General features: G+C 41.4%; 3 protein-coding genes and 1 pseudogene across 5 annotated transcripts in view; 2 read left to right on the top strand and 2 right to left on the bottom strand.

The window, feature by feature from the left end:
- The window catches only part of LOC146502313 (uncharacterized), a 2,192-nt gene extending 685 nt beyond the window's left edge, over positions 1 to 1,507 (top strand). Inside the window, exon 2 of the mRNA XM_085133269.1 lies at positions 244 to 1,507. Coding sequence (XP_084989395.1) covers positions 244 to 649 — 406 coding nt within the window. The 3' untranslated portion in view covers positions 650 to 1,507. The remainder of the gene's footprint in view (positions 1 to 243) is intronic.
- LOC146502311 (uncharacterized) overlaps positions 1 to 2,187 on the bottom strand; it is a 16,019-nt gene extending 13,832 nt beyond the window's left edge. The window contains exon 1 of the mRNA XM_085133965.1: positions 1,976 to 2,187. Coding sequence (XP_084990091.1) covers positions 1,976 to 2,162 — 187 coding nt within the window. The 5' untranslated portion in view covers positions 2,163 to 2,187. The remainder of the gene's footprint in view (positions 1 to 1,975) is intronic.
- ubr7 (ubiquitin protein ligase E3 component n-recognin 7) overlaps positions 2,073 to 25,347 on the top strand; it is a 29,780-nt gene continuing 6,505 nt past the window's right edge. The window contains exons 1-10 of one of the 3 annotated variants that reach the window (XM_085133955.1): positions 2,073 to 2,185; positions 5,172 to 5,294; positions 9,048 to 9,181; positions 9,298 to 9,358; positions 9,504 to 9,599; positions 16,058 to 16,111; positions 18,219 to 18,324; positions 18,438 to 18,508; positions 18,582 to 18,746; positions 18,865 to 19,030. In XM_085133955.1, coding sequence (XP_084990081.1) covers positions 2,153 to 2,185; positions 5,172 to 5,294; positions 9,048 to 9,181; positions 9,298 to 9,358; positions 9,504 to 9,599; positions 16,058 to 16,111; positions 18,219 to 18,324; positions 18,438 to 18,508; positions 18,582 to 18,746; positions 18,865 to 19,030 — 1,009 coding nt within the window. In that variant the 5' untranslated portion in view covers positions 2,073 to 2,152. Of the gene's footprint in view, positions 2,186 to 2,522; positions 2,673 to 5,171; positions 5,295 to 9,047; positions 9,182 to 9,297; positions 9,359 to 9,503; positions 9,600 to 16,057; positions 16,112 to 18,218; positions 18,325 to 18,437; positions 18,509 to 18,581; positions 18,747 to 18,864; positions 19,031 to 25,347 lie in introns of those variants that run through there. The other 2 variants (XM_085133958.1, XM_085133956.1) reach the window with 2 other exon arrangements.
- Positions 22,755 to 24,917, bottom strand: LOC146502315 (uncharacterized; annotated as a pseudogene).

Consider the following 25,347-nt stretch of genomic DNA (forward strand, 5'->3'; position numbering starts at 1 on the left):
AGTTAGTTGAGAGCACCACATCACGCTTACTCAGACTGAAAACAAAACCAGGAGAATATCAGAAACCCTTGGACACAAAGTTCACAGCGAACCAGGATGGTAGCATTTGCTACTGTGGAACTCAGCTAACAAAAAGTCAGCAACCTACTAGAAGAGGTGAGGGCGCAGACAGAGACACCTTTGGTGCAGAGATTCAGAAGATTATTGACAACACAGTCAAGTACATGGACAACAGATTTAAAAATCTGCGTGGAAAAAACCTCTCTCTAGTTTCAAGGTTTTTGACCCTTCCACTCTTTCCTACCCCAGAAAAGAGTTGGCGAATTATGGGGATGAAGAGGTGGATTATCTTGTCACACATTTTGCCTGTTTTCTAGATGCAGAACAGAAAGAGAAAATTCCACAAGAGCAGATGGATCTAAAAATGTGGCTTGCAGAACACCGGGGTAGCAAAGTAGATTGCTTGTACAGAGATCTCCTCTCTGAGAATCCAGAACACCTCTCTCATATCTTGTTGCTGGTGAAATTAATGCTGACACTTAGTCCATCAACAGCCATCTGTGAGAGAGGATTTTCTTGCATGAACCGAGTGAAGAAAACACATCATACCTCTCTACACCCTGAAACACTGAAATATCTGTTCAATTAGAATCAGATATTTGAGTTGATTGTAATGTTTATACAGTTGTTGTAATTTGTGTTTTAACAATTTTTTGATTGATGTTTTGTTTCCTTTACAATATTATACAATAAAAATAATCTTTTTTATTCTGGCTACTTAAATTTATTTTGGGCTACCAAAAACTAAAGAGTACCTGCCCGGAGGGCTACCAGGGATTTAGAAATTTTGCGAGCCCTGAAATGCGATGGTTTGGACATTCATTTGCATGTTTCCCTACTGTAGTGGTCTCTGCAAGCATACAGGGCTGTGAGAGGGTACAAAACGACAACTTTGGAATCATATTTGTTTGTCAAAGCTGAACCCAGGGCATACTACGCTAAATTAGCGTTTTTAGCTGACAGCTACAATAAGCATAAAAGTTACTGTATGTTTGTTATTATTTGTTAACATGACGCTTGTTCTTATACATGTAATACATTTATTACTAACCTAAAAGATTATCTGCGCGTCAGTCAAAATGACATATGACTTCTTTTTTTCCTAAAACAACACCGGAACCGGATGTAAGTCCCAAAAAACTGAATTTTGGAACTAAAATTGAATTTTAAAAATGAAACTGAATGGCGAGAAGTGAAACTGAAATTACTTGAGAGCTACATTTTTAAAGGATAAAATACAGTTTCAAAGCAAATGAATTCATTTTCTAAATATAAAATTCAATTTCAATTTAGTGACAATCATTTTCAAACCAATATATTAAATTTCAAATTAGGCTAATTCAAATTTAGTTTTAAAAAGCATTTATTCAAGTTACAATTCAGATTCAATCTGAGCAATTCAAATTCGAATTTAACTTATTCAAATTCAGTTTCTGGTGGCACAAAGTTCTACCCACCACTACTACATGCTCACCCAACTAAGCTAAACTTACGCCCGACCACGTTAATCACCGAAATTGGAGAAAGCATAGAGAGGGGATAGCCTAACATATGAAACAGGAAATGACCGCCGTGTATTCCATTTATTCCAACAAAGTAACTGTATTCTGATTACCACCTATTTAAACGGCAACTGTAACGGAATACAGTTACTCATATTTTGTATGTTAAATATATGTTAGCATGTAACGCCGGTACATGTATTTCATTACTCCCGCTTCACAGGGACTTGAAGCCTGGAGTTCCCCACCCCTGCTCTAAGTATTCACAGCATCACTCCGAGTCAGGCTCAGTGCCTTTGATACCCTCTGCTAGATTTGTTTAGCAGGTAATAAAGCAGAGGCCTAGAAGCTCGTTCAGCACATCTAGCTATCTTTCTGCTACGCCTGCTCACAGGTAGTTTTTTGTAGCTCACCTTGTGCGCATACTTTTTCACGCTCAACAAGCTCGCTGAGCAGCTGCGACAGGTCCTGGTTCAGCTCGGAGATTCCGCGTATCAACGAGCTAAGGTGTGTTTCTACCTGCACGCTGACCGTCTGCCTCTGCCCATCTCTGAGCCTCAGCTCTGTCCGCAGCGACGCCATCTTCCTCGATGACGTCATCGCGGACCATCTACTACCTTCAGGTTCGCTTTATGATTTATTTATCAAAAAATCCTGGTCATGTGTAACTCTGATCTACACACCGGAACTGAGTAATAGATTGCAATAACGGGCTTTAAAGTTTCAGGGGTCAAACTTTGCTGATGAGTCATGTTTGGAATGAAAGCTGCGCTTTAATCAGTTGTAGGAGGACATTCGTTGAAACACGTGAACGCGACACAGCGCTTAGCTTATTTTTTATTTTATTTATCAGGTAATTATTATAAACTTTATTAATATTCAGACTCAGTGGAACTGACCTGTTTACTAATTTTATTTGTGTTTTTGTTCCGGTGACGTCTCACCTCAATGTCCCGCCAAATACGAGCTGAAGAAGTGAACCGGAAGTTGTCATTGGTTAATGGTAGCTAGCAGCTCGATGACACACATCAGAACATCGGACTTGATTATTTATTACTGGTGCGTCATCGACTAGTTCACAGTCAAGCGGAGCAATCGGACCCTAGATCGGTGAGTGTTTTAGTTCTCAGAGCGAGCAGCCTTAGCATTAAGCACGCTGCCCGTTCGTATTTACCCAGGATGCTGGCTGATGCTAACTGACGCTAACGGTTAACATGCTTATTGATTGTCCCCGGTAACAGCTCCTTGTTGCGGCTCTGAACTTGTGCGTGTTTGTTGAGCTTGACGTCACAGCTGTTTGTTTTTTGTTTGGTTGTTTACACTTCGATGGCAGGAACCACTGCTCAGGCTCAGCTAAAAATCTGAGTTCGTTGAACCTGACTATAGCTGTATCCCAATCCAGCGACCGTACGCTTCGTAGTACGCGCACTTCGCTGACTACGTACTAGTGGTGCGCGGATCGACATTGAAATATCGATTCTTCCGATCCCAGTAATTTATGTTCTAGAATCGATTCTCATATTAAAATATCGATATTTTAGTGCTTTGGGGTAAATTTGTAGTTTTTCATTAGCAGGAACACAGTGGTAAGAAACTATATCATTCGGATCGTCTAAATTGGAATAAACTACTTCCTCTTACGCCTTTCATAGTCATATGCGAAATACGGCTGTATAAATGTGTCGCAGCCCCTGGCCAGTGTTTCCAACTCCTCAGTAAGGAAAATCGCTATTGGCTATGCTAAAAGTCTCTAGAAGTCGCTAAACGACGTCATCGCGTAATTTGCATAATTGGTCATGCTAATATCATTGTAACCCACGTTGTAGGAGAAAAAAGAAGAGACATAAATTGAGTAAAAAAAAAACCGTCCTAAATGCATTTAGAATTTATTTCGAACTACAAATTATTATTATTATTTTTTAGCGATTTTTTTTTTTAATGTCACAATTCCAACCTTATTCCTTTATCTGCGCTTGGACCGGCAAAATTGACCCGAAATAGGCACTCTGGTGGAGTTACTGTGTGTGTGTTTAAGTAGTTTTAAACCTTGTGATCCACAAAACAACATAACAGTAAAAGAAGAACTGATTGCGTTACAGTCAGTGCGGGAGCAGAGGCTTCACTCATACGCGATTCATTTGCAGTTTGGACGCATAGGTGGGAACATCTCCTGCCCTGATAGCAGCTGGAGGAGGACTGTTTTCTGCCCGTGAGTGCTTTGGCACGGGCGAGTTGCCCACAGCAGCACCCGCTGTTTGTTGAGAAGAGCGATACGCGCTTTCACGTCAAAAAGTTATCATAAATAAGTCTCCAATAACACCAGAAAAAGTCACCTGATTTGTCGCTAGTCGCTTTTTAGAAAAAAATTTGCTAAGGGGCTCTGAAAACTCAAACTAAATATAGTGACAAAGTCACTAAGTTGGCAACACTGCACCTGGCGTGCGCACTTACAACAATGGCTGAGCGTAAACAAAGTCATGTGTGGACATATTTACCTCCACAAACAGCCAAGACGTGGTTTGCGATACATGTGGCAAGACAGTGAGGTGTTGTGGCAACACCACTAACCCTGGTCAAACACCTCAGAGTAAATCATATCACAGAATATGATGAGTTTATGTTGAGGCGAACTGAAGAGGAGGAGAGGGACAGGTGCTGCTAGGGCGAGACAGACGTCTCTCACGGAGTCCTTTAGTGCTGCAGGCAACATGCTCAAATAGCACACAACTTCAGGTTTTTTTTTATTTCTATATGATTATTCTGCATCATTAAGCAATAAGAACAAGTAGTCTGATGTCCTGTAATCATTGTGAAGCTATATTATTATTTTATTATTACAATTACATAATACAATTCTATATTGTATTATGAAATACAATGAAACATTAAGTTTTTGTACGGAGTATCGGTATCGGATCAGTATCATCGATACCAGCCTGGATTTTACTTGGTATCGGATCAGAAAGGAAATCAGTGGTATCGCACATCACTACCGAACAGAGGCAGCAATATAACATAGCTAACATTAACAGTGCAGTGAATCCTGCTTGTGCCGTGACATTCAGGCCTGCAAACCAAGCAGCATTTACTGACTTTCAGCTTGTTGTGTTTGTGGATATATTACTGACTTTAATTATGCATAAAATCATCACATTCTCTGTAAGATTAAGGTCGACTATAAGACTGGCTTGCTGTTCTAATCAATCATCGATATAGCAGGACGGAGGGTGATAAAGAGAAACCTCATCGGTTAAAAGACCGCCTATGAGCAAATGATTAATTCAGACAAAAATCTCCAGGCAGACAGTGAAATTGTATTCTGTTTACATTTGTAAATTACTTGACTTGATTTGGTCTCTGAGGTGAGTGTCTGCATACCTATGATGTCAACTCTGTATGTGGCCAATGTTGTTGCTGCATTTCTGCTTGTGCAGTTGTAGTTTTTATTGGATATAAACTATTCTAGGATTTGCTACTGTCACAGCTCCATCTGATCAGGAACAGGTAATCACTGTTGTTGTGTCAGCAACTGTATATTGATCTGTGTCTAGCCAGTAATTCTTACTGCTCTGCCCCTCACCATGGTGACCTATTTGTGTACCTGAGCAGAGGAGGATGTGTGAGGAACAGACGGTGTCTCTGGTTGATGTTCTGGAGGAAGACGAGGAGCTAGAGGAAGAAGCTTCAGCTGTGCTGGCAGGAAGTGACTCTGACCACTGCTCCTATCCTCAGGTGAGTAAAACGTCTGGCAAAACATCCCCACTAAGGTTGGGCATATGTAAAAATTTTCCAGCCGACAATCTTCAGTGCAAATAGGTGATATATTTGCGGAGACTTTTTGCTGGGTGGTGCAATATAATCATTCACGGTAGGGCTGCCACAAATGATTATTTTGATAATCGACTAGTCACTGATTATTTTCGCTATTAGTCGACTAATCAGATCATGCATCCATTGGACGTAAAATGTACATCTTGTTGCACCAACATGCATCTGTTCTTATATAAATATAATTAGCTTACAGCTTGAAGTGTGTAAGGTATGTGCTAACCAAAAATAATGACAAGATAGTAGTTTATCAAACTTTTAATGATATTTGTAGATTGCCTTGGTGGAGTTTAATAAACTCAGCCTTCTGCTCCTTGCTATCTAAAATATAACTGGACACTGTAGTAAATTCTCTACCATCTCACATTTCTGTTTAATCAGTTTTCTGTTTGACGTTTATTCAGCTGTGTGAAAACTATAACTTTAATCTTAGCCAAATGAACAAATAGGAACAAATAAAGCACTGAAAAAAGCTAAACAATAACATTTTAAAGTTATCTGAGTGACTTGTATATCGTGTTTAGCCTGAGTAGCAAAAGACCGTGGGGGTTTGAAAACAATGTGCCGGGAGTTTGCTGTTCTCGCCGGCTCTAGTGAGCCTTGAATCTCCTGACTAACTATCGAGCTGGTGGGTAACAGATGTCTCCGAAAATGTCGGAGCACTTTTGCAAATAAGTGATGTCCTGATAAATCAACCAGATATTTTAAGTTTACACACCAAAATTCTCACCTGAAAATAACTTAAAAGTTTATTTTGTGAGCCAGAAAGACTAATATTAAAACTAAGTGGCTGGGCCGCGCTATGGATTCTGGAATAGATTGGGCCACGAAGGACACACCCAACCCATCCTTCAAATCTAGCGAAAGGGGGGCCTCATTTGGAGGAGTCTTTGAATTTGGACAGCCTTCGTCGCGTCGCTGTAATGTAATCGGCCTATAGAGATTGAAAATGTGACATCATTCAGGGGTAAAACCGCAAAGGATTCTGGGAACTCGTGGCAAGAGGTACTAGCGCACGCAGGCTTTCAATTGAAATCAGTTACATAGCGATAAAAAGAAACACAAAAAATGGCAAGAAGCTGTTGTATTATTAACTGCAATAGCCGGTCGCATGACAGCCACGGGAAGCCGACGGGTAAAGAGATGGGTTGTTATCGGATTACGTCGTTGAAGAGAAATTGTTCAAGTCATGTTTCCGAAGTAACAAAGATGGCCTGGATTGCAGCCATTCGAAGACCAAATACAACGTCCCAGAACACTCCAGCTCACAGGTTAGTCTGCTCCAAGCATTTCCACAAAGGTCAGTCTTCTGTTGTAGTTAATACGTCATTTTTCATAATATAATTGGTGATATAGGTTACAAGCAAGTCTGTCGCTGAACAGAAATTGTCGCACTATGCTCCTTTGTTTATTGTGCATAAATAGTGAATTGTCCTGACAGAATATTGCGTTTTGCTTCTGTTATTACCATGGTACATTGACAAAAATATATACTTTTATTTACAGGATAAAACAGTTGATTTGTACCACTAATTGCCCAGTACGATTACAGCATACAATATTATTGTCACTGCTACATTTCTGTAACGTATACCAGAAATTATTTCCACTACTAATTAATTACCGTTGGGCTCAAAGGTCCTATTAATAAACTGTTAACAAATGTGTATTTATGAAGACGATTTGTGAGACTGGTAAACTTATGATACGTACGATGGTCTTTCGTTCTACACGGTGCATTTCAAGGTCCTGTACCCATCCTTCGGTAAACTGTACCTGGGCTTGTTGCAGTGACCTGAAGTTACTAAAAACTTCATGAGTGTATGCACTCACTCCAAGAACTGTATAATTATAAATATGAGCGTGGTGAAAGTTGGGCAGCACGCCAGCGTCTTTTGTCCCTCTGTGTGCTCATAAGGGTCTAACCCTTTCACTCCTTTGATTTTTTCCTCGTATCTTTTCTTTGACTTTTCATCAAGTCTGTCTTTGTACGGACCGGCATTGTTCTCCTTCGTTTTGTACATACCTTTTTGGGGGCCAAAGAAAAAGCAAGAATGTATTGGAACGGGAGAATGAACGTTTTGCGGTGCTGCAAATGCTTGCATTTGATGCGGTACTTGGATTGTTTTGCCACGAGTTCCCGGCATGCAATGCGCAAAAGTCACGTGGTCTGTCAATCTCTATAAGTGCCACCTCCGAAGGATGTGGCCCCTGAATTTGGACACAAATACCGGAGTTTGGACATACGATACCGAAGACTGCTGCTTCTTCTTCTTCTTTGGCGTTTAATGGCAGCTGGCATCCTTGTAGATGGACTGCTGCCATCTTCTGTCCGTTATTACACTCTTAAATCCTACTACTTATTCCTGCGTCTTTTAGGATATTACCAAGCTTCAAACGACGCCTCGACTATTAAATAACCTGTAAACATGGTTATAGTTTCTCCTTGTTTCCCTCCCCATCACTGTGGGTTTTTTTTTTTTTTTTTAAATGTAAATAAAGTGTTTGGGGCTTCTTTCTGAACATAGGCTACTTGCCTTTCTTTCTTTCTGTTATGAGTTTCAGTAAATGAATTGCTGCATTTGGGCGCAGCTGGAAGAGGGTGCTGTTAAAAACAGCCATTACTTTTCAGTTAACTGCTTCTCTTAGCTTCAACCAATATTATTAGCAAACTTACTCATGGGCAAATAAATAAATAAATCTCTCTTTTAAAAATGATCGATGATAGGGTCAGTCTATCATCTACTGCTGATTATGGGTTTGAGGGTAAAGGTTTGATGCATTCTCAATCATCCAGGTAAGTAAATCTCCAAAAGTTGATTCTGTTCATCTGGACGCTACGTCCTGATATTTACAGGCCCTGTCTCGTAACTCAGAGAGTAGTGATTAGTGGACACGTAGTGTTGCTGTTCATTGATCAAGGTTACAAAGTGTGATCAGACTGATGATCAGGTGTTACCTTGGAAACAGGAAACACAAACTAGGGCTGCTCGATTATGGCAAAAATGATAATCACGATTATTTTCACTGAAATTGAGATCTCGATTATTTGACGATATTTATTTAACAATAACAATGTATTGAATAATGACTTTAAATATTGTTAAAAAATAATATAAAATAGTGTGCAAATACTGATAACAGTGCAAATGTTTGCAATATAAAAAATAAATGAAAAATGTAAACATCTATGTTTAGTGAACTTTGCAGTGTTGCTCTGTGGTGCAGCTACGACACCGTAGCAAAGTTTACACACTATGTCTACTTGATCCACGTCTGACTTCGCGAACCCATAATGTTTCCACACCACTGAAGTTTTTTTTTACCTCTCTTTTCAACCAACGGCAGTCACTCTCCTCTCCAAATAACTTCTGCTTAGCTTTCCGAGCTTCCCTCGGGTCCTCTTAATTGTTGTGACACGTGTTCGAAATGCAGAGAGGTGCGCTCGATTTGCCACATGGAGCAGTGCGAGAGTAAAGCACGAGGGAGGGGCTAATAATCGGCTCAGTCATTTTTAATGATCGTTGAAAGCCCAGATCGTAATCGAGATTAAAATTCGATTAATTGAGCAGCCCTAACACAAACACTGTTTTTTTTTTTTTTTGTGTGTGTGTGTGTGTGTGTGTGTGTCTCTCTCTCTCTCTCTCTCTCTCTCAGGGCTATGTGAAGCGGCAAGCTCTGTATGCCTGTAACACCTGCACGCCAAAGGGCAGCGAGGCGGCCGGCATCTGTTTGGCGTGCTCCTACAAATGTCACGAAGGTCATGACCTCTTTGAACTGTACACTAAGAGGTGATCAATGCTTTTATTGATAAGTTAGTCACAGACCAGAAACTACTGGTCAGTTTCTGCAGTTATCAGTACACACGGTGACGTGGTCAATACAACTGTCTCTTATTCTGGTGCAGGAACTTCCGCTGTGACTGTGGAAACGGGAAGTTCTCGGAGCTGCAGTGTAAACTCCATCCGGTGAGTCTTTGTTGACCTGAGTCACTAGCAGGAGGTACCTCAGAGCACAGACATTTGTGTTTACCTGACAGATCACCATGATAACTGATGCTGATCACTTGGTTGGGAGCGTGTCTGATTCTGTGTGTGTGTGTGTGTGTTCCAGGACAAAGATGAGGTAAACAGTCTGAATAAATACAGTCAGAATTTCTTTGGAGTTTACTGCACCTGCGGCCGACCGTACCCAGACCCAGAGGATCAGGTAACCTCTCTCACCTGAGAAATCAGACCACTACTGACCCTCATACACAGATCTATAACCCAGTATGAGCATGTTTCAGTGACCTAAGGCTTTTGCACACCAAACGCAAATCCATGTGAATATTTCGCTTGTTGAAAATATTGTTTGGACTCGTACTTTTTATTTTTTACCCCCCCTTTTTTTTTTTTACCCCCTTTTTTTTACGTAAATAAATGGGTCTGACCAATCGGACCATTTGGAAACCACTGCTATTATAGCTGGATCAAACTAGAAGTGTTGCTGTCTGCTCCTGAAATTCAGATAAACCATGCTTCATGTCCACTTCATTTCTTTCATAGTCCATTCTTTTAAAGGGAGAACTTTTCCAAAAAACGCAACACCTTAAGTGTGTACATGTGTCACGTGAGAAATTCAAATCCAAAAAATAATTTTTGTCATTTTTTTTTTCTCAGCGCAGTCGGTTTTAAAGGCCTTTTTGAGTCATTTAGAAATAAAGACTGTTAATGACATAAAGAAGAAGGAAGTGCCTCGGTGGAGAATGAGAGAATAATGTCTGGTGATAAACTTCACCCTGATGATGTCCTTCTTCACAAAACCTTAACCCATCCTCAGAGAGTAAAACAAATCAATACTTTACTGATCTGGGCCTGTTCCAGGAAGCAGGTTCAGCAAACTCTGAGTTTAAAAATACATTCCGAGTTTCATTTTCAGAACTTGATCAGAGTCAATTAACAACTGGCTATGCCGACTCTTGAGTTACGCATGTGTGTGAGTAGAAACAGCCATCATCAATGAATCCCTCAAATGATTCACTATGGTAAAGGATAAATAGAGAGCAGAGCTGCAATTTCAATCCAGCAGACAAAGGAATGTGAACATGTGTCAGTGCTGACTCATATTTATTTATAAAAACAGGATGGGGGAAAAAAGGGTCATTTTAATCAGTTTGGGCAACTCTGTCATCATATCAGTGGAACAAAGTTTGTTTATAAAATATATAATTTTATTATAATGTCCTTGTTCATTAATTTGACCTTAACATTTTGAGGTTTTATTAGATGAGCGTGAATCCTAACTTTACATCTGGTTTTAAATCAAATAATTAAACTGTAATGTGACAGATCACTGATGTACCTGTGAGATTAGTTACCCATGGCAATAGACTACAGAGTGGATCTGCCCTCAAGTCTGTTTATGCCCATTTCATTATTTCAGTAATTCCAACAATAATAGTAACGCTAATAAAGAGTTACATTATTTCTGCCATTATTAGATAAAAATGCTTTAAAAATTCTTCAAACGCAAATGAAACTGACTAAAGAGAGGTTGTTCAGGTGCTCCTGGGCTAATCAGATTTTTCAGTCGACATTCTGGAGAATGTCGACTGAAAAATCTGATTAGCCCAAGTGCCTATATTGATCCGTAGAACAGTCCCATTTAGACATGAGTCCACGGTTAGTGATCAGAATGGTCGATTTGTTCTGGTGACGGGCCATATTCATGCAACCCATGTTACTTTATTGAATTTATATGGTCCTAATTTTGATAGCCCAGCTTTCTTTCGACAAATATTTTATTTATTACCTAGTCTCGCTGATACTCATGTAATTTTAGGAGGCGATTTTAATTCTGTACTTGATAAACACTTGGATAGATCTACTCAAACCTCCCAGTTGTTTAACGCTTCGACTGTTCTGAATAATATGTTGAGTTCTACTAACCTAGTTGATGTTTGGAGACTGTGTAACCCTACTGGTAGAGATTACTCTTATTTTTCACAAGTGCACAAATCGTACTCCAGAATAGATTATTTTTTGCTTGATTCTAAATTGATGTCTAACGTTGTATGCTCAACTTATCACATCTTGATCTCGGATCACTCTCCAACCTCTTTAGTCCTGGACTTCTGTGGTACGAAACAACAGGGTAACTGGCGTTTTCACCCGTCACTCCTGTCTGTGACATCCTTTTGCCAATTTATGACAACGAAAATATCAGAATTCTTGGAAACTAATGATAATCAAGACGTTTCTGATTCGATTTTATGGGAAACCTTTAAACTGGTAATGCAAGGAGAAATTATTTCTTTTGAATCTTCGTTAAAAAAAAGAACACCGGAAACGCCTGTTAGAAATAGAAACTGAATTAACACAGTTAGAACAGGACCACAAGGCCTCCTCTTGTCCCTCTTTGTTTCAAGACATCATTAAAAGGAAGTCTGAGTATAACACAATTTTATCTAGTCAAGTAACAGATCAGCTATTTAGGATCAGACAGAAGCATTTTGAGTTTGGAGATAAGCCCCATAGGCTTCTTTCTCAGCAGCTGAGAGGCCTACAGGCCAGTAGGGCTATACACAATTAAGTTAAGATCAGGCGAAATTTTAATCAGCCCTAAAGCTATTAATGAGCAATTTAGAGAATATTATGAAGATTATGTCGAAATCTTGGGGCAATATTTCTGATTGGTTAGGGAAGCTGGATCTCCCGAAAATGAATGACGCTGCACGAGAGGCTTTAAACTCGGATATTACTATTGAAGAAGTTTCGAAAGCTATTAAGTCATTCCCCCATGGAAAGTCCCCAGGCTCAGATGGGTTTGGCATTGAATTGTATAAAAAATACTCTGAAAAGGTGGCCCCGCTTTTATTAAGAATGTTTAAGCATTCTTTCCATACTCAAGCATTTCCCCGTACGCTATATAAAGCTAATATTTCTTTGTTATTGAAAGAAGGAAAGGATGAAACAGAATGTTCCTCTTATCGACCTATTGCTTTGTTGAATTTGGATATGAAAATTTTCACTAAAATTTCGTCACTCAAAATAAGCGTCACACTCGCGGAAGCCGGTGTACCCGCCGAAACGCCGTGCATTTACTGAGACTTTCAGCCCCAGATAGGCCAATTATGGATCTTTGGATCCACATTATGTCAGCAGCTCCACCGCGAACCATGTTAAAAGCAAATACTGCTCACGCCTCACAGATGACAGCTTACAGTCCTGCGTAAAGATGAAAGTGACTTCACTGTGCGGTTCAGGAGCAGAAGTTCCATTGTAAACATATCACGGCAGACCCGACGATGTTTCCATGAACATGCTTTTCAGCATCTCTTTATTGACCACTTTTCACACACGGTTGCTGTACACATACAGCCGGCTGTAGCTTTTCAGCTCACAGCCCGACAACGCAACAGCAAAGAGAGCACAGACTTTAAGGCGGCGAGGCGTGATTGCGGGTGCCGCTCAGGTGCGTCCGACTCCCATGCAGCGGCACTGCAGACTAGGGGTGGGTTTTGGTAATCGATATATCGATTAAAATCGATTCTGGCTTGGATAACGTGATATCCATTCATTAAAATCCTGAATCCATTTTTTTATATAAATTTATTTTGCCCGAAATGCCAGAATCTCAGGTGAAACCTCACAAAATTTCGACAACCACCAAACAGCTAAAACAGTGGGGGCGGGCCCCACACTTTGGGAAGGTCTGGGTTATACAATTAATTGGCAGAAGAGTGAGTTTGTGGCTTTAACTGCAAACTTGGATGTTGATTTTTTTTGAAAATTTTGCCTTTTAAAATTACAGACAGATTGAAATACTTGGGTGTTATTTTGCCTAAGGATCCTAAATTGATCTTTAAGTTGAATTATCTTGAACAAGTTGAAAATGAAGGGCTCTTCCTATTTCCATGGTAGGTCGCATTAATGTAATCAAAATGGTTTCCCTTCCTAAATTTCTATATTTGTTTTTAAACTTACCTGTTTTTTTGAATAAGCAATTTTTTAAAGTGATCGACTCAGTAGTATTACCATTTGTTTGGAAAACTGACAGGATATCAAAAGTTTATCTCTGTAAGTCTAAACTTAAGGGTGGATTTGGTCTGCCACTGTTTCAGTTTTATTATTGGGCTGCAAATGCTAGAACTCTTGCTAGGCAGGAAGGGTACAAAAAGGTCATGTCTGCCAATACCCCACCCCTGGGTGGTCACAGAGAGTGGTGGGGTTGAGAATAGTTTCCTCCCTGCTCTTCATTTTTCATTTTTCGTCCTCTAATCCGCAAACCAAGGGCAATAATTTTATAGTTTCGAACTGCGTTAAAATCTTTAGTCAGATCAAAAAAGGTTGTGCTCTACCAGACACTTCGATCCATACTCCAATATATTGTAATCATACATTTCCACCCTCATGTTTAGATGCCTCTTTTGAGGTCTGGACACAGAAAGGTATTGTTACTCTCAAAGACTTGTTTGCATCATTAACTCAGTTGCAGAACAAGTTCTCTCTCCCTGCGTCACATTTTTTTCATTACTTACAGATAAGAAATTATGTTCGTCAGAGTATCCTTAATTTTCCATCTCTTCCGGAAGAGGGGTCAATTTTTACACTCCTTCTGAGTTCCCTGGATTCTAAAAAGTTGGTTTCTGGTTTTGTGAAAGCTTTTTCAGAGTATTTAAATTTTAAGTCTGACTTTTTGAAGATGGCATGGCAGGAGGAGCTTAGTTTGCAAATTGGAGATGAGGTGTGGGAGAGGAGTCTGTGTAGGATCCATTCTTGCTCTATAAATGCAAGGCATCAGTTAATTCAATTCAAAGTGCTTCACAGACTTCATTATTCAAAAACTAAACTTCACAGGATTTTTCCTCCTATTAGTCCGACATGTGATCGTTGTAAACTTGGAGAAGGCTCACTCTCACTCATTTATTTTGGACCCCAAATTGCATAACTATTGGTTGGACATTTTTAAATGTTTTGCTGATATCTATAATTGCACATTAGAGCTGGACCCAATAACTGCATTGTTTGGATCTTCCTCTTCCCTTTTACACCTCAGCTCTGCTGCACAAACTACAGTTTTGTTCGGAATGGTAATTGCTAAGAAAATTATCTTGACTCTCTGGAAGTCGGATATTGTGCCTCAATTCAAAATGTGGCTGACAGAACTGACTGCTCTACTGCATATGGAGAGAATTAGGTACACATTAGCAGACAAACTTAGTAATTTCTTTAATGTGTGGAAGCCATTTTTAGATCATGTATTAAAACAAAGTCCTGTTTGATCGATCGGCAATAATTCAGCCTACCACCTTAGCATTTTATTTCTGTTTATTGCCAGTGTTGAAGTAGTATTTTTGTCGTTGCAGTGTAATCTTTTGCCTTATTTGTGTTTTTGCCCTTGCTATTGTGTTGTCTGTTGTTGTTGTTGTTGTTGTTTTTTTGTGTGTGTGTCTTTTGTGTCTTTTTTTTCCCCCTTATATCAAAAATTCTCAATAAACATACTTTAAAAAAAACCTCTTCAAATTCCAATTGCTTACACTAGGAACATTAAAGCCGAACATTGATCTCATATCAATCTTTACTGATAGATGACACATTTTCATCTTAAAGGCAAACATATTAGAAATGTTTTAACTTTTACGTATTTTGGATATTTCAGGGTAGTATTCAGCAATATGGCTCATAAATGCAAAATAGGATGAATCCAGGTGGGATGAGCTGGGAAATGACCGGAGCCAGTCTGGGACTGAATCTAAAATGTGATCCGTTTGATACGTTCAGATTGATGTGTGTCTGGGTTGACCCGCTCAGCCTGATTTAGAAGACAACACACCCTCACTAATGCTGTCTGATATTAAATGACTGAACCGCAATCAGTGAACACATTTCAACGTAAAGCGTAATCAGATTACAATCAGACTCTCTGCAGTCTACATTTAAAATGTTACTTAAAACACATTTGGTTTAGTTTCAGAGTCTTAAAATCATTTCAGCCTCAACTTCACTCAAATATTCATGTTATCTGCAAGATCCAAATGTGACACATTTTTTCCATCAGTATGATTGATTATAATAAGACAAACAATTGGTCATTGATCAGTGTGTAACATACCATAAATATTTACATTGCAAAGGAACTGGCATTCTGACAGCATTACTATCCACAAAGTCAAGGTGGAGGCTATAGATTTTATTCTGAGCTGATAATAAATCTGTTAATGTTCATCTTTAGTACACAAATGTGGTTACAGATTTTGCAAGAACGTGAACGAAAAACGTGAAGTTAACGTAAGTTAACTTCTTTTTGCACTTTGACAGCTTTTACTATATGTAAGGAAATGAGTCATAGTGTCAGTCAGCTGGTTTTAGGTGCAGCAAGAAGGGAGGAGTTGGAACTCAGAGTTTGTTGAAGAAAACCTGCTAGCGAGTGGGTTTAGTTCACTGTTATCACGGTAACTGACTCAGAGTTAACGTCGATGCTTTGTCTGGAACAAAAAATCAGTTTCTCTTATCTTGGGATTAACAAACTCGGATATGTTAGCTAAACCTGCTTCTCGGAATAGTTCCCTGCGCTGGCAGGTATGCTTGTAAATAACTCAACTACTTCTGTTAATGTCTCACCTGATGGTTTTAGCTCCTTCTCCTGTGCTGGTTTCACTTTACTTAAGCTGTTTGTGTCTGCAGGTGGAGGATGAGATGATTCAGTGTGTGGTGTGTGAGGACTGGCTGCACGGCCGGGTGAGTCATCAGTTTACCTGTTCCTGCACTTGTCTGGTGTGCCTCTCCTGACTCTTCTCCAAAAGTTGATTCTGTTCATCTAGATGTAGCGTTTTGTGTGAGAAACGTTTTGTCACTCATCCAAGTGACTTCTTCAGTTTCAGCTGACTGCAGTTTTCCCCAATCTTATAAACAGTACATTTGCATAATAACTGAAACCAGCCCACTGAAGGAACAATGGGCTGGGAGGTCAGTTCCTTAATCTTAATTATGCAAATTCTCATGACCATTGATCAACAGCTGACCAAAACCCACTGATCAAAGACCACTGATCAATGGCCATGAGTACCATTCACAGAGAGCTGGGGAATGGCTGTGTAAACAACCACGGCAGACCCGGGTGCAAATTCATGCTTTGCAGCATACTTTATTGACTCTCACGGTTGCTGTTCACAATGTTCACAGAGCTGCAGCTCTCCCGCTGCCCGCTCAACATTATCACCACAACAACCACCACAGGACCCAGTACGATATTTAATTTGGCGGGGCGTGATTGCGGATGCCGTACAGGTGCGCCCGCCTCCTCTGCACGGCACCGCAGGCCACGCCCCGCCACAGGCTGCAATCACAGCATTGTAAGATGGCGAAAGATGTACCCTTAGGCCCCCTCCTCGATTCAGAGATGGTCTTTCCCTTTTCACGTAAATGGCCTCCTTGACTCCGCACTCAAGCCAGCGTTCCTCCCTGTCCAAGATGTGTACATCCTCATCCTTGAAAGAGTGTCCACTGGCCTGTAGGTGTAAATAGACTGCAGAGTCCTGGCCTGACGAGGTAGCTGTTGTGCCATCCGCTTCGCCAGAGGTTGTTTGGTTTCCCTGATGTATAAATCCTGGCAATCCTCCTGGCACTTAACAGCGTACACTATGTTACTCTGTTTGTGTCGAGGGACCCGATCCTTGGGGTGGACCAATTATGGAGGCAGATGAAACCATGGTCTCGTACAACGTTACATCTCTCTTCACTTGCATCCCAGTCACGGAAGCATTGGAGGTAGTCCATAAGAGATTACAGGATGACACCAACCTCAGCAACAGGACCACTCTCAGCATCGACCAAGTGTGTTTGCTTTTGGAACTGTGTCTTCATTCCACCTACTTCACATACAACGGTCAATTCTACAGGCAGAAACATGGGTGTGCCTTGGGCTCTCCAGTTTCACCCATCGTGGCCAATTTGTACATGGAAGAAGTGGAAAAGAGGGCTTTGCTATCCTACCCTGGAACACCACCAAGCCATTGGTTCAGATATGTGGATGACACCTGGGTGAAAATCAAATCTCAGGACGTACCACAATTCACGGATCACATCAACTCGGTGGACCGACACCAAAATTCACCAGGGAGGATATGAAAAGTGGCAGGTTAGCCTTCTTAGACTGTGAGATTTCCATCAGTAATATGGGACATCTAAAAGCTGACGTGTACTGTAAAGCTACACATACGGATCAGTATTTAAGGTTTGACTCTCATCATCCACTGGAGCACAAACTGGGTGTCATTAGGACGCTACAACACAGAGCGAACACCATCCCCACTGACACAGCGGCCAGGGAGGCAGAAGAACAGCACATCAAGAAGGCCCTGAGTAAATGTGGTTATCCCAGCTGGACTTTTGTCAAAGCTGGAAAGGCACCTAAAGAAAGCTCCAGCCGATCCAGGAGAGAAGGACAACTGCTGCCCAAGCGAAAACCTGTAGTGATCCCATATGTGTCACAGTTGAGACGCATTTTTTCTAAACACCGGGTCTCTGTGGCCTTTAAACCCCAAAACAAAAATTGGTCCACCCCAAGGATCAGGTCCCCCCGACACAAACAGAGTAAGGAACTGACCTCCCAGCCCATTGTTCTTTCAGTGGGCTGGTTTCAGTCATTATGCAAATGCATTGTTTATAAGATTGGGGAAAACTGCAGTCAGCTGAGACTGAAGAAGTCACTTGGATGAGTGACAAAACGTTTCTCACACAAAACGCTACGTCCAGATGAACAGAATCAACTTTTGGAGATTTACTTTCCTGGATGATTGAGAATGCATCAAGATCTCCTGACTCTTGTACCTGTATATTGTTGCAGCACCTGGGCTGTGTGGTTCCAGACTGTGTGGAGCTTCAGGAGATGATCTGCGAGTCCTGTATGAAAACGCACTCGTTTCTCTGGACCTACGCTTCGCACCTAGCAGGTAAAGTGTCCTGTTATCTTACAGTACTAACCTGGCACAAACATACTGTTATATACATGTTGTGCACTTCCTGTGTGTCTATGTTTGTGTGTGTGATGCACTTCCTGTTTTAGTACCGGGGGGAGCAGCGGAGGTGAAGGAGGAAACGGCAAAAGAGCCCACCATTCCCATCAAAGAAGAAGAGGTGAGGGGGTCACAGCAGTTTGCATCACACTCACTGATCAGGGTTGATTAATCAATAATCCAAAATCTGGCAGGTTGATGATGCCATTGAGCCCAGTTGCAAGCGGAGCCATGAGGAAGTGGAGCCGAGATGCAGACTGAAGGAGCTGCAGGTAATTGGTCAGAAAAGAGTCCAATCAGGAGCTGTGTTCTGGCCTTCACCGTGGCGTTCCAAACTCTGCTCCTGCAGAATGTGCCAGGTACTGTGTCTGTGTTTAGTGTGTCTGAGCATGCTCTGATTGATATATAATGAGATTTTACTGAAGAGATCTTTTTTTTTTTTTTTTACTCGCCTGGCGGACCGACCTGTGTTCTTAGCTGCGCCTGCTTGAAGCTGGTCTGTCCTTCCTGTTGGACGAGTCAGACACAGTCCTCGCCTACGAAAACAAAGGAAAGAACAGTGAGCAGAGACGACAGGAAGACGACCCTCTGATGTCAGCGCTCGACAACCTGAACCACGTGCAGCAGCTCGAGATCATCCATGGTACTGATACTTCTACTACTAATACTACACACGCGAAGTTGTAATAATTTCTAAGGTCATGGTAAAAAAAGAAGTGTGAGAAACTGAGTCCAGTCATTCACGACCAATAAGTTTGAGTGATGATTTGCTGTGTGACTTTCTTATTCTCTCACATCACTGAGGAGAAAGTTTGGTCCACGCTTGTTTACAGTATTACTTCAGTTCATTTAGTTTTGCAGCATTCATTTATGCACAGCTCTCTAAATGTCCCACCACAGTCTCAGTCAGGCAGCACCTTGATACATTTCTTTTTCGGTCGTTCTGTTGGAGCTTTGCTGCTGTGCTTGGCGGGACAATTGTGCCGGTGTGTGTGGCTCGCCATCTGCCCCTGTCAGCTCTGCTTGTGGGTTTTCTTTTCTTTCTTCTTCTTTTTTTTTTTTTGCCGGTCCTGTTCGGCACTGTAGCAATCGCAATTAATGCCTGAAGGCCAAGAAAAATGACAAACTTTCATTTTTGGAAAAATTTTCCAAGTAGATCATTATTGGTCCACTTGATTCATCTTTGTTATTGTTTTTTATTTATTTATTTTTTGTTTAACTTTTAAGTTATTACAAATGGAACAGACTTGACTGGAGGATAGGAAAGGGAAAGACGTAGACAAGAGAAGTTAATGAAAAACAGGGTAAAGAAAAACAGAGGGAAAGGGGGAGTGAGAAAAGACATTAAAAAGTCCACTGAATCACCTACTGGAAGAAAGAAAAACAAGCAGAAGGAGAACAACACAGTAGGGAGACCACAGCAACAACCTAGATAAGTATAAGTAAAAGTAAATAATAAATATTGAATGTTCTTGAGCAGGACACAAGCCTGACAATGCATGGTATGCTTTGAGGCAGCAGCCAAGGAAGATATAGTGTGTGTCTGTGCACGCCTGTGAGCACGAGAATGCTTGTATTCAAAAGGTTTCTCCATGTAACTATCTGATGAAGCAAGCACAGAGGAGATCCGGGCCCCAGACATCTAGAGGCTCCCCAGAGCACGAGAGCCCAAGGAGGACCACAAGCAGCCGCGCCATATCTCTACAAAGAACTGAGGAAAGCCCCAGATGGGGGTTCACCCAGCACCCACGGTACAGAAGCTACAGAGGACTGCGGTGATGTGCCTGCAGGCTCTGCCAGCAGCCAGCTGCGGCAGAGCAGTCTGAGCCCCGGACCCAGAGGTCCGAGGGCACCCAAATCTCCGGAAGGGGCTCGACCGAGCCATGGGTGCCAGGCCTCTGCCAAGCAACCACCACAAGTGAGTCAGTGCATACCTGAGTCCCCAGCCCCGAACATCGAGAAACACCAATGCACCGATGGCTGAGGGCATCAGCCACCGGCAGGGAGTGTAGCGGGAGAAGATAGGCCCTCCACACCTGGAAGGGCCTGAGATGTTCCCAGAGAGGTGAAGTCTAACGGTGTGTTCACACCGAACGCGATAGACGCGAGCGAAAACGCCCCAAACGCCCCTAATTTGACACGTGCACATTCGCACCTCAACGCATGTCCAAGAAAAATCCATCGCGCCTCAAAAATGCATATTTTGACGCGCGTGAGCCGGAAATGTGGGAGGAATGTGGGAGGAAGTTGTGCCAGACCGGTATCTTTGCTAGATGGCAGCTGTCGAGCTAGCGTTTGAAGAGAGAGTCTCCCTTCTCTATTTACTGTGGAGAGCAGAGCAGCGGCGTTAAGGACATCCTCGCCGTACCTGGGTTCATCAGGTCCTCCAGACGCGTGAGCAGTTTAGTGAGTTTCACCACTTGCTCCAGGAGCTGCGCCTGGATGACGGCCGATTTCAACGATATCGCCGTCTTTCCCTCACCCAGTTTGAGGACCTGCTGTCCCGCGTTGGTCCAAGCATCGCCCACCTAGACACTAACTACAGGCGCTCAATCCCACCTGCAGAGCGCCTGTCCATCTGCCTGAGGTTAGTAAAAGTGTTTAATACGGTAGTCCTTTATTGATACCTGTGCTAATATATGCTAAACTATCCGTTTATACACTGCTAACATGGATGTGCTATGCTATCAATGAATGCTGTCGGTGTTTACTGAAAGCAAACTGTGGTATGGAGACGACTGTTTATAATATTTTTAGTGATACTCGAAAGGTCTCATCAAGTCCCGATTTAATTCAATTTATGCTGTTATCAGTGTTTGCAATGATAGCATGGCTGTGGTGTCATATCAGTGTATGCTCTCGGTGTTTGCTGATATCAAACTGGTATGAGGACCACTGTGGGTTAATCTTTGTTGTGATACTCACTCCTTTTTTTTATTTATTTAGACCTGGTTTAATTCTGGTATAGTTGAATATTTGTATATAATCCCCGCAGCTGTCAGACTCTATAACAGGGGTCACCAACCTTTCTTAAGACTGAGAGTTAGATAAAACTGTGAACCGTTTGGTTCATCTTTAGTTATATGGCTCTATCTAGCATATTCTATCTTGATAGAATTATCAATTATCAATTAATCTTATCATAGATTAATTTTTCAAAAATTTTAACAATGATATAAGCAAGGAAAGGGCTACATGTCAACATACAACTCTTTATTTCTATTAATGTCTTACTTCATTCCTACCTGATTGACATGTTTAGGAATTATGAGTGATTGGCTCACTGTAGGGGTAAAAGTTGCTACCAATCAAATTATGATATGTTAAAGTTAAAACAAAACACAACTGACTGTTTAATATTATATCTAATATATATTATGTAATTATCCTTATAATTACAAAATGTTTTATGTAAGATTTATGTTTTGTAATTTAAATCTGACATCACAAAAGGCATTTGAATAATGTATTTTGTAACTGCAGTACACATAATACTAATTTTGAACAATTTTGTCCAGGTTCCTTGTCACCGGGGACTCCTTCAGGACCATCGCGTTCAGTTTCAGAGTCGGTGTGTCCACGGTGTGCCAGATCACCCCCCAGGTAGCGACCGCCATCTGGGACTGTCTAGTGGACGACTTGTGCCTTCACCTGGAGACTGGCGGTCCATCACAGAGGGATTCCAGGAGCGCTGGAACTTCCCTCTCTGCTGTGGAGCTCTGGATGGGAAGCATGTCCAGACAAAGGCACCCCATATATCATATAGGAGACACACACATTGATATACGCTAAATATTTATTCCATTTCTTTTTTTGTGGTGCCCAAATTTATGCACCTGCTTGATTTTGTTTAAACAATTATTGCACACTTTTTGTAATTCCAGTAAACTTCTTTTCACTTCTCAAGTATCACTGTGTGTGTCTCCTGTATGATATATTTAACTGACATTTTTTATTGTAACAACCAACGATTTATACAGGAAAATAATGGCTATTAACAATGTTGCCCAAACCTCTGCATCCCACTGTATTAGTATATTTTGTCATTAGTATAATATGAAATAAATTCTACATGTGTCAAGTCGTGTGCCAACATTTGCTGTGTAGTAGAACTGAGACATTAGTCATTATAAAAAATTATTTGAAATAATATTAAAATTCTCAAACAGAAAAACATTAAACATAAATATATAAAATATAAATATTTACAGAGAGACAGGAATAAAAAGGACCCAGCTGCTCTCCAGAGCAGGAACAAGGCTGAGAAGGAAATGCTCCGTTGGAGATTGGTGTGGCCTCTTCAGGCACACCTGGATGGCCAGCTCCACCGCCGATGGACTGTCCCGGGACCCGTCCCTCAACTCGAGCGGTAGACGCGAAACGCGCGTATGCACAAAATACACAAAAACTCATGCGCGTGGTTTTTTTCGTGAGTCAAACGCACCAGACGCGCTACACTGATGCGCGTTTCACGTGTTTTGGCGTTTTGGCAACGCAAATCTGCTTCCGAATTTTCGCGGGACCCGCAGTCGCATGTCATCGCGCTTTTCCATTGACTTTACATGTAAACCTGACGCTCTGTTCGCGTCTATCGCGTTCGGTGTGAACACACCGTAAGACCCGACCTTCACCGAGAGGTGAAGTCTAAGACACAGACAAACAGGCACACACAGACACAAACATGCATTCCTGCCCTCATGCACACATATACCAATGCTCAACACTCGCCCACCATTGAGACAAACAGAAATTAACTTTGTACACACACTCCCCAAACATACTCTATACCCTCAGTTCCAGGTGCCATCACACCCAGAGGGGCAATCTACCCCTAGACCCAGGAGATGTTGCCCTTTGCCCTGGGAAGGAGGCAACAGACTGCTTAAAGTGTATATATTAGGGCTGTCAGTCGATGAAAATATTTAGTCGCGATTAATCGCATACTTATCAACTCAAGATTCATCCCAAAATAATCACGGATTTTTAAAAGAATTGTTCTAAAGGAACTTAGAATACTTAGATACTTTTCATGTTTCTAATACCCTTAACAGTATGGGAGTGAACAAATATACTTGCTTTATGCAAATATGTTTATTTTTATTGCAACAATTCAAAACAATCAAAAGTCCAAAATATTCTTTAGAAAAACCTCAAATGTACTGAATGCTCAAAAATATGCTGAAAGGAAACTTAAGCATACACTCCCACACAATGTAACTGTTTAATTTACCATTAGACAGTTAAGGCTCACAAAACATATTTCCATCTAGGTGGGATCAAAACAGGGAGACACAGTACACATTAAAAATAAAAATACAATAAATAAAATGCATATGTAACTGTGGGGAGTGTAATACATAAGCCTATAAAATGCAGTTAGGCTATACCTTAATACTTACAGTGTCTTTGACTAAAACAGTTTGGCTGTACCTGTTGCTCTCCAGTTGCATTTAGCAGAAGCTGAACAACGCAAGCTTCTTCCTTTTTCAGTTTTCCTAACAAAACATGAACATGGAAACACCACAAAGGAGAAAGGGAAGAAAGAACTAAAAACATACAGTGCATGGGTTGTCCCTATTACTTTTGTTTCTTTGCCCTTAACCAGTTGCTCAAACAGACAAGCATTTTGACATTTTCACATGACAGGACAGCTCGCTTCTTTTAAACAACATGCCCAGAAAGTGTGACCCACCTGACCCCAACGCAGGAAACTACACCCACCCATAACCCCTCACATGGTATGGATGTGGCAGGTATTGCCAAGTACTTGCATGCAAGGTATGCCATCTCACTGTGTGCCCCTTCATGCATGGGCCACCATTTCTGGGGACAGTCCTCTATGTCAACAGTTGGCTCTGCCCTGTATCACTCCACACATTTCTCAATACAGGCCTCTTCTTCATCAGATGAAGACTCTGAGGCAAGCATGAGAGCTGATCTTTTCTTAGATGGCTCATATGTTACTGGTTGTTCAAGCTGCGCAGGCCTCTGCCTCTCACTCAGCAACGCACTGATCAAGCGCCACACCTCAGCCCTGTCAGGTCTGCTCAGACACTTAAGATCCTTAAACCTAGGATCCAGTGCTGCCCTGAGCCACATGATGTTAGCTTTTTCCTTGCGCTTCTCCATTTCTGCTTTGAAGGTCCCCTTGAACTTAACCATGTAAGCTGGATCCTCCTCAGAGACCTCCATCACTCGCAACTGGTGACACAAAGCTGGCAACACCACTGAGCAGGGAACAAACTTCTCCCCTCCCTCCATAGAGAAATACACTTCATTAAGAATTTGTTACATTCACTCACATAAGGTTAAAATATTTTACACACACACACACACACACAAACGTTCCTATGTCAAAAGTGGTAAGAGGAAATATTAATAAATTACCTGCAGTGTTCCAGCAGTCTCCAGCTTCTTCAGTTGTTGTTGATGGCATTGTGACATTGGTTGCATGTAGTGCCAGTGCATCTCTTCAGTGGTTCTTGATCTCTTAGAACACACTTGATCATTTCCAGGGTTCTGTTCCGTCTTGTTAACTTACAGTCACTTACACTTACTGTGTAAGTGAGTCTTTCTTATGAAAATTTGCAATTTGCTGTTGTTCGATTCCCCACTGTCTAGCCACCGGCATAAAGTGCTTAGCGCACGTGTCAGCAAAGTGCTTCTCCTCCGTTTTCATAACAGTCACAGCATTCGACTGAAGTTCCCACTCTGGTGAAAAATAATGCACTGTTACCCCTATGTTTACTTAGAGAAATCCAATAGTCTCTGGTGAGTGCAACTGTGTTGGTCAGCCCCAAAGCCTCCACGACTTTGGCTTACACAACTTGTATGAAGATGAGAATCTTTGTCCATCTTACAGTGGTGGCTCTTGAAGGCAATTCATACGTGCAGTTGTTGGATGCTATGCTATGTGGAGGATGCTCATCCTCCACAATGTTAATCGACCTGCAAGCTGTA

This window comes from Neolamprologus multifasciatus, chromosome 15 (assembly GCF_963576455.1).
Source record: "Neolamprologus multifasciatus chromosome 15, fNeoMul1.2, whole genome shotgun sequence".
Lineage (NCBI taxonomy): Eukaryota > Metazoa > Chordata > Actinopteri > Cichliformes > Cichlidae > Neolamprologus > Neolamprologus multifasciatus.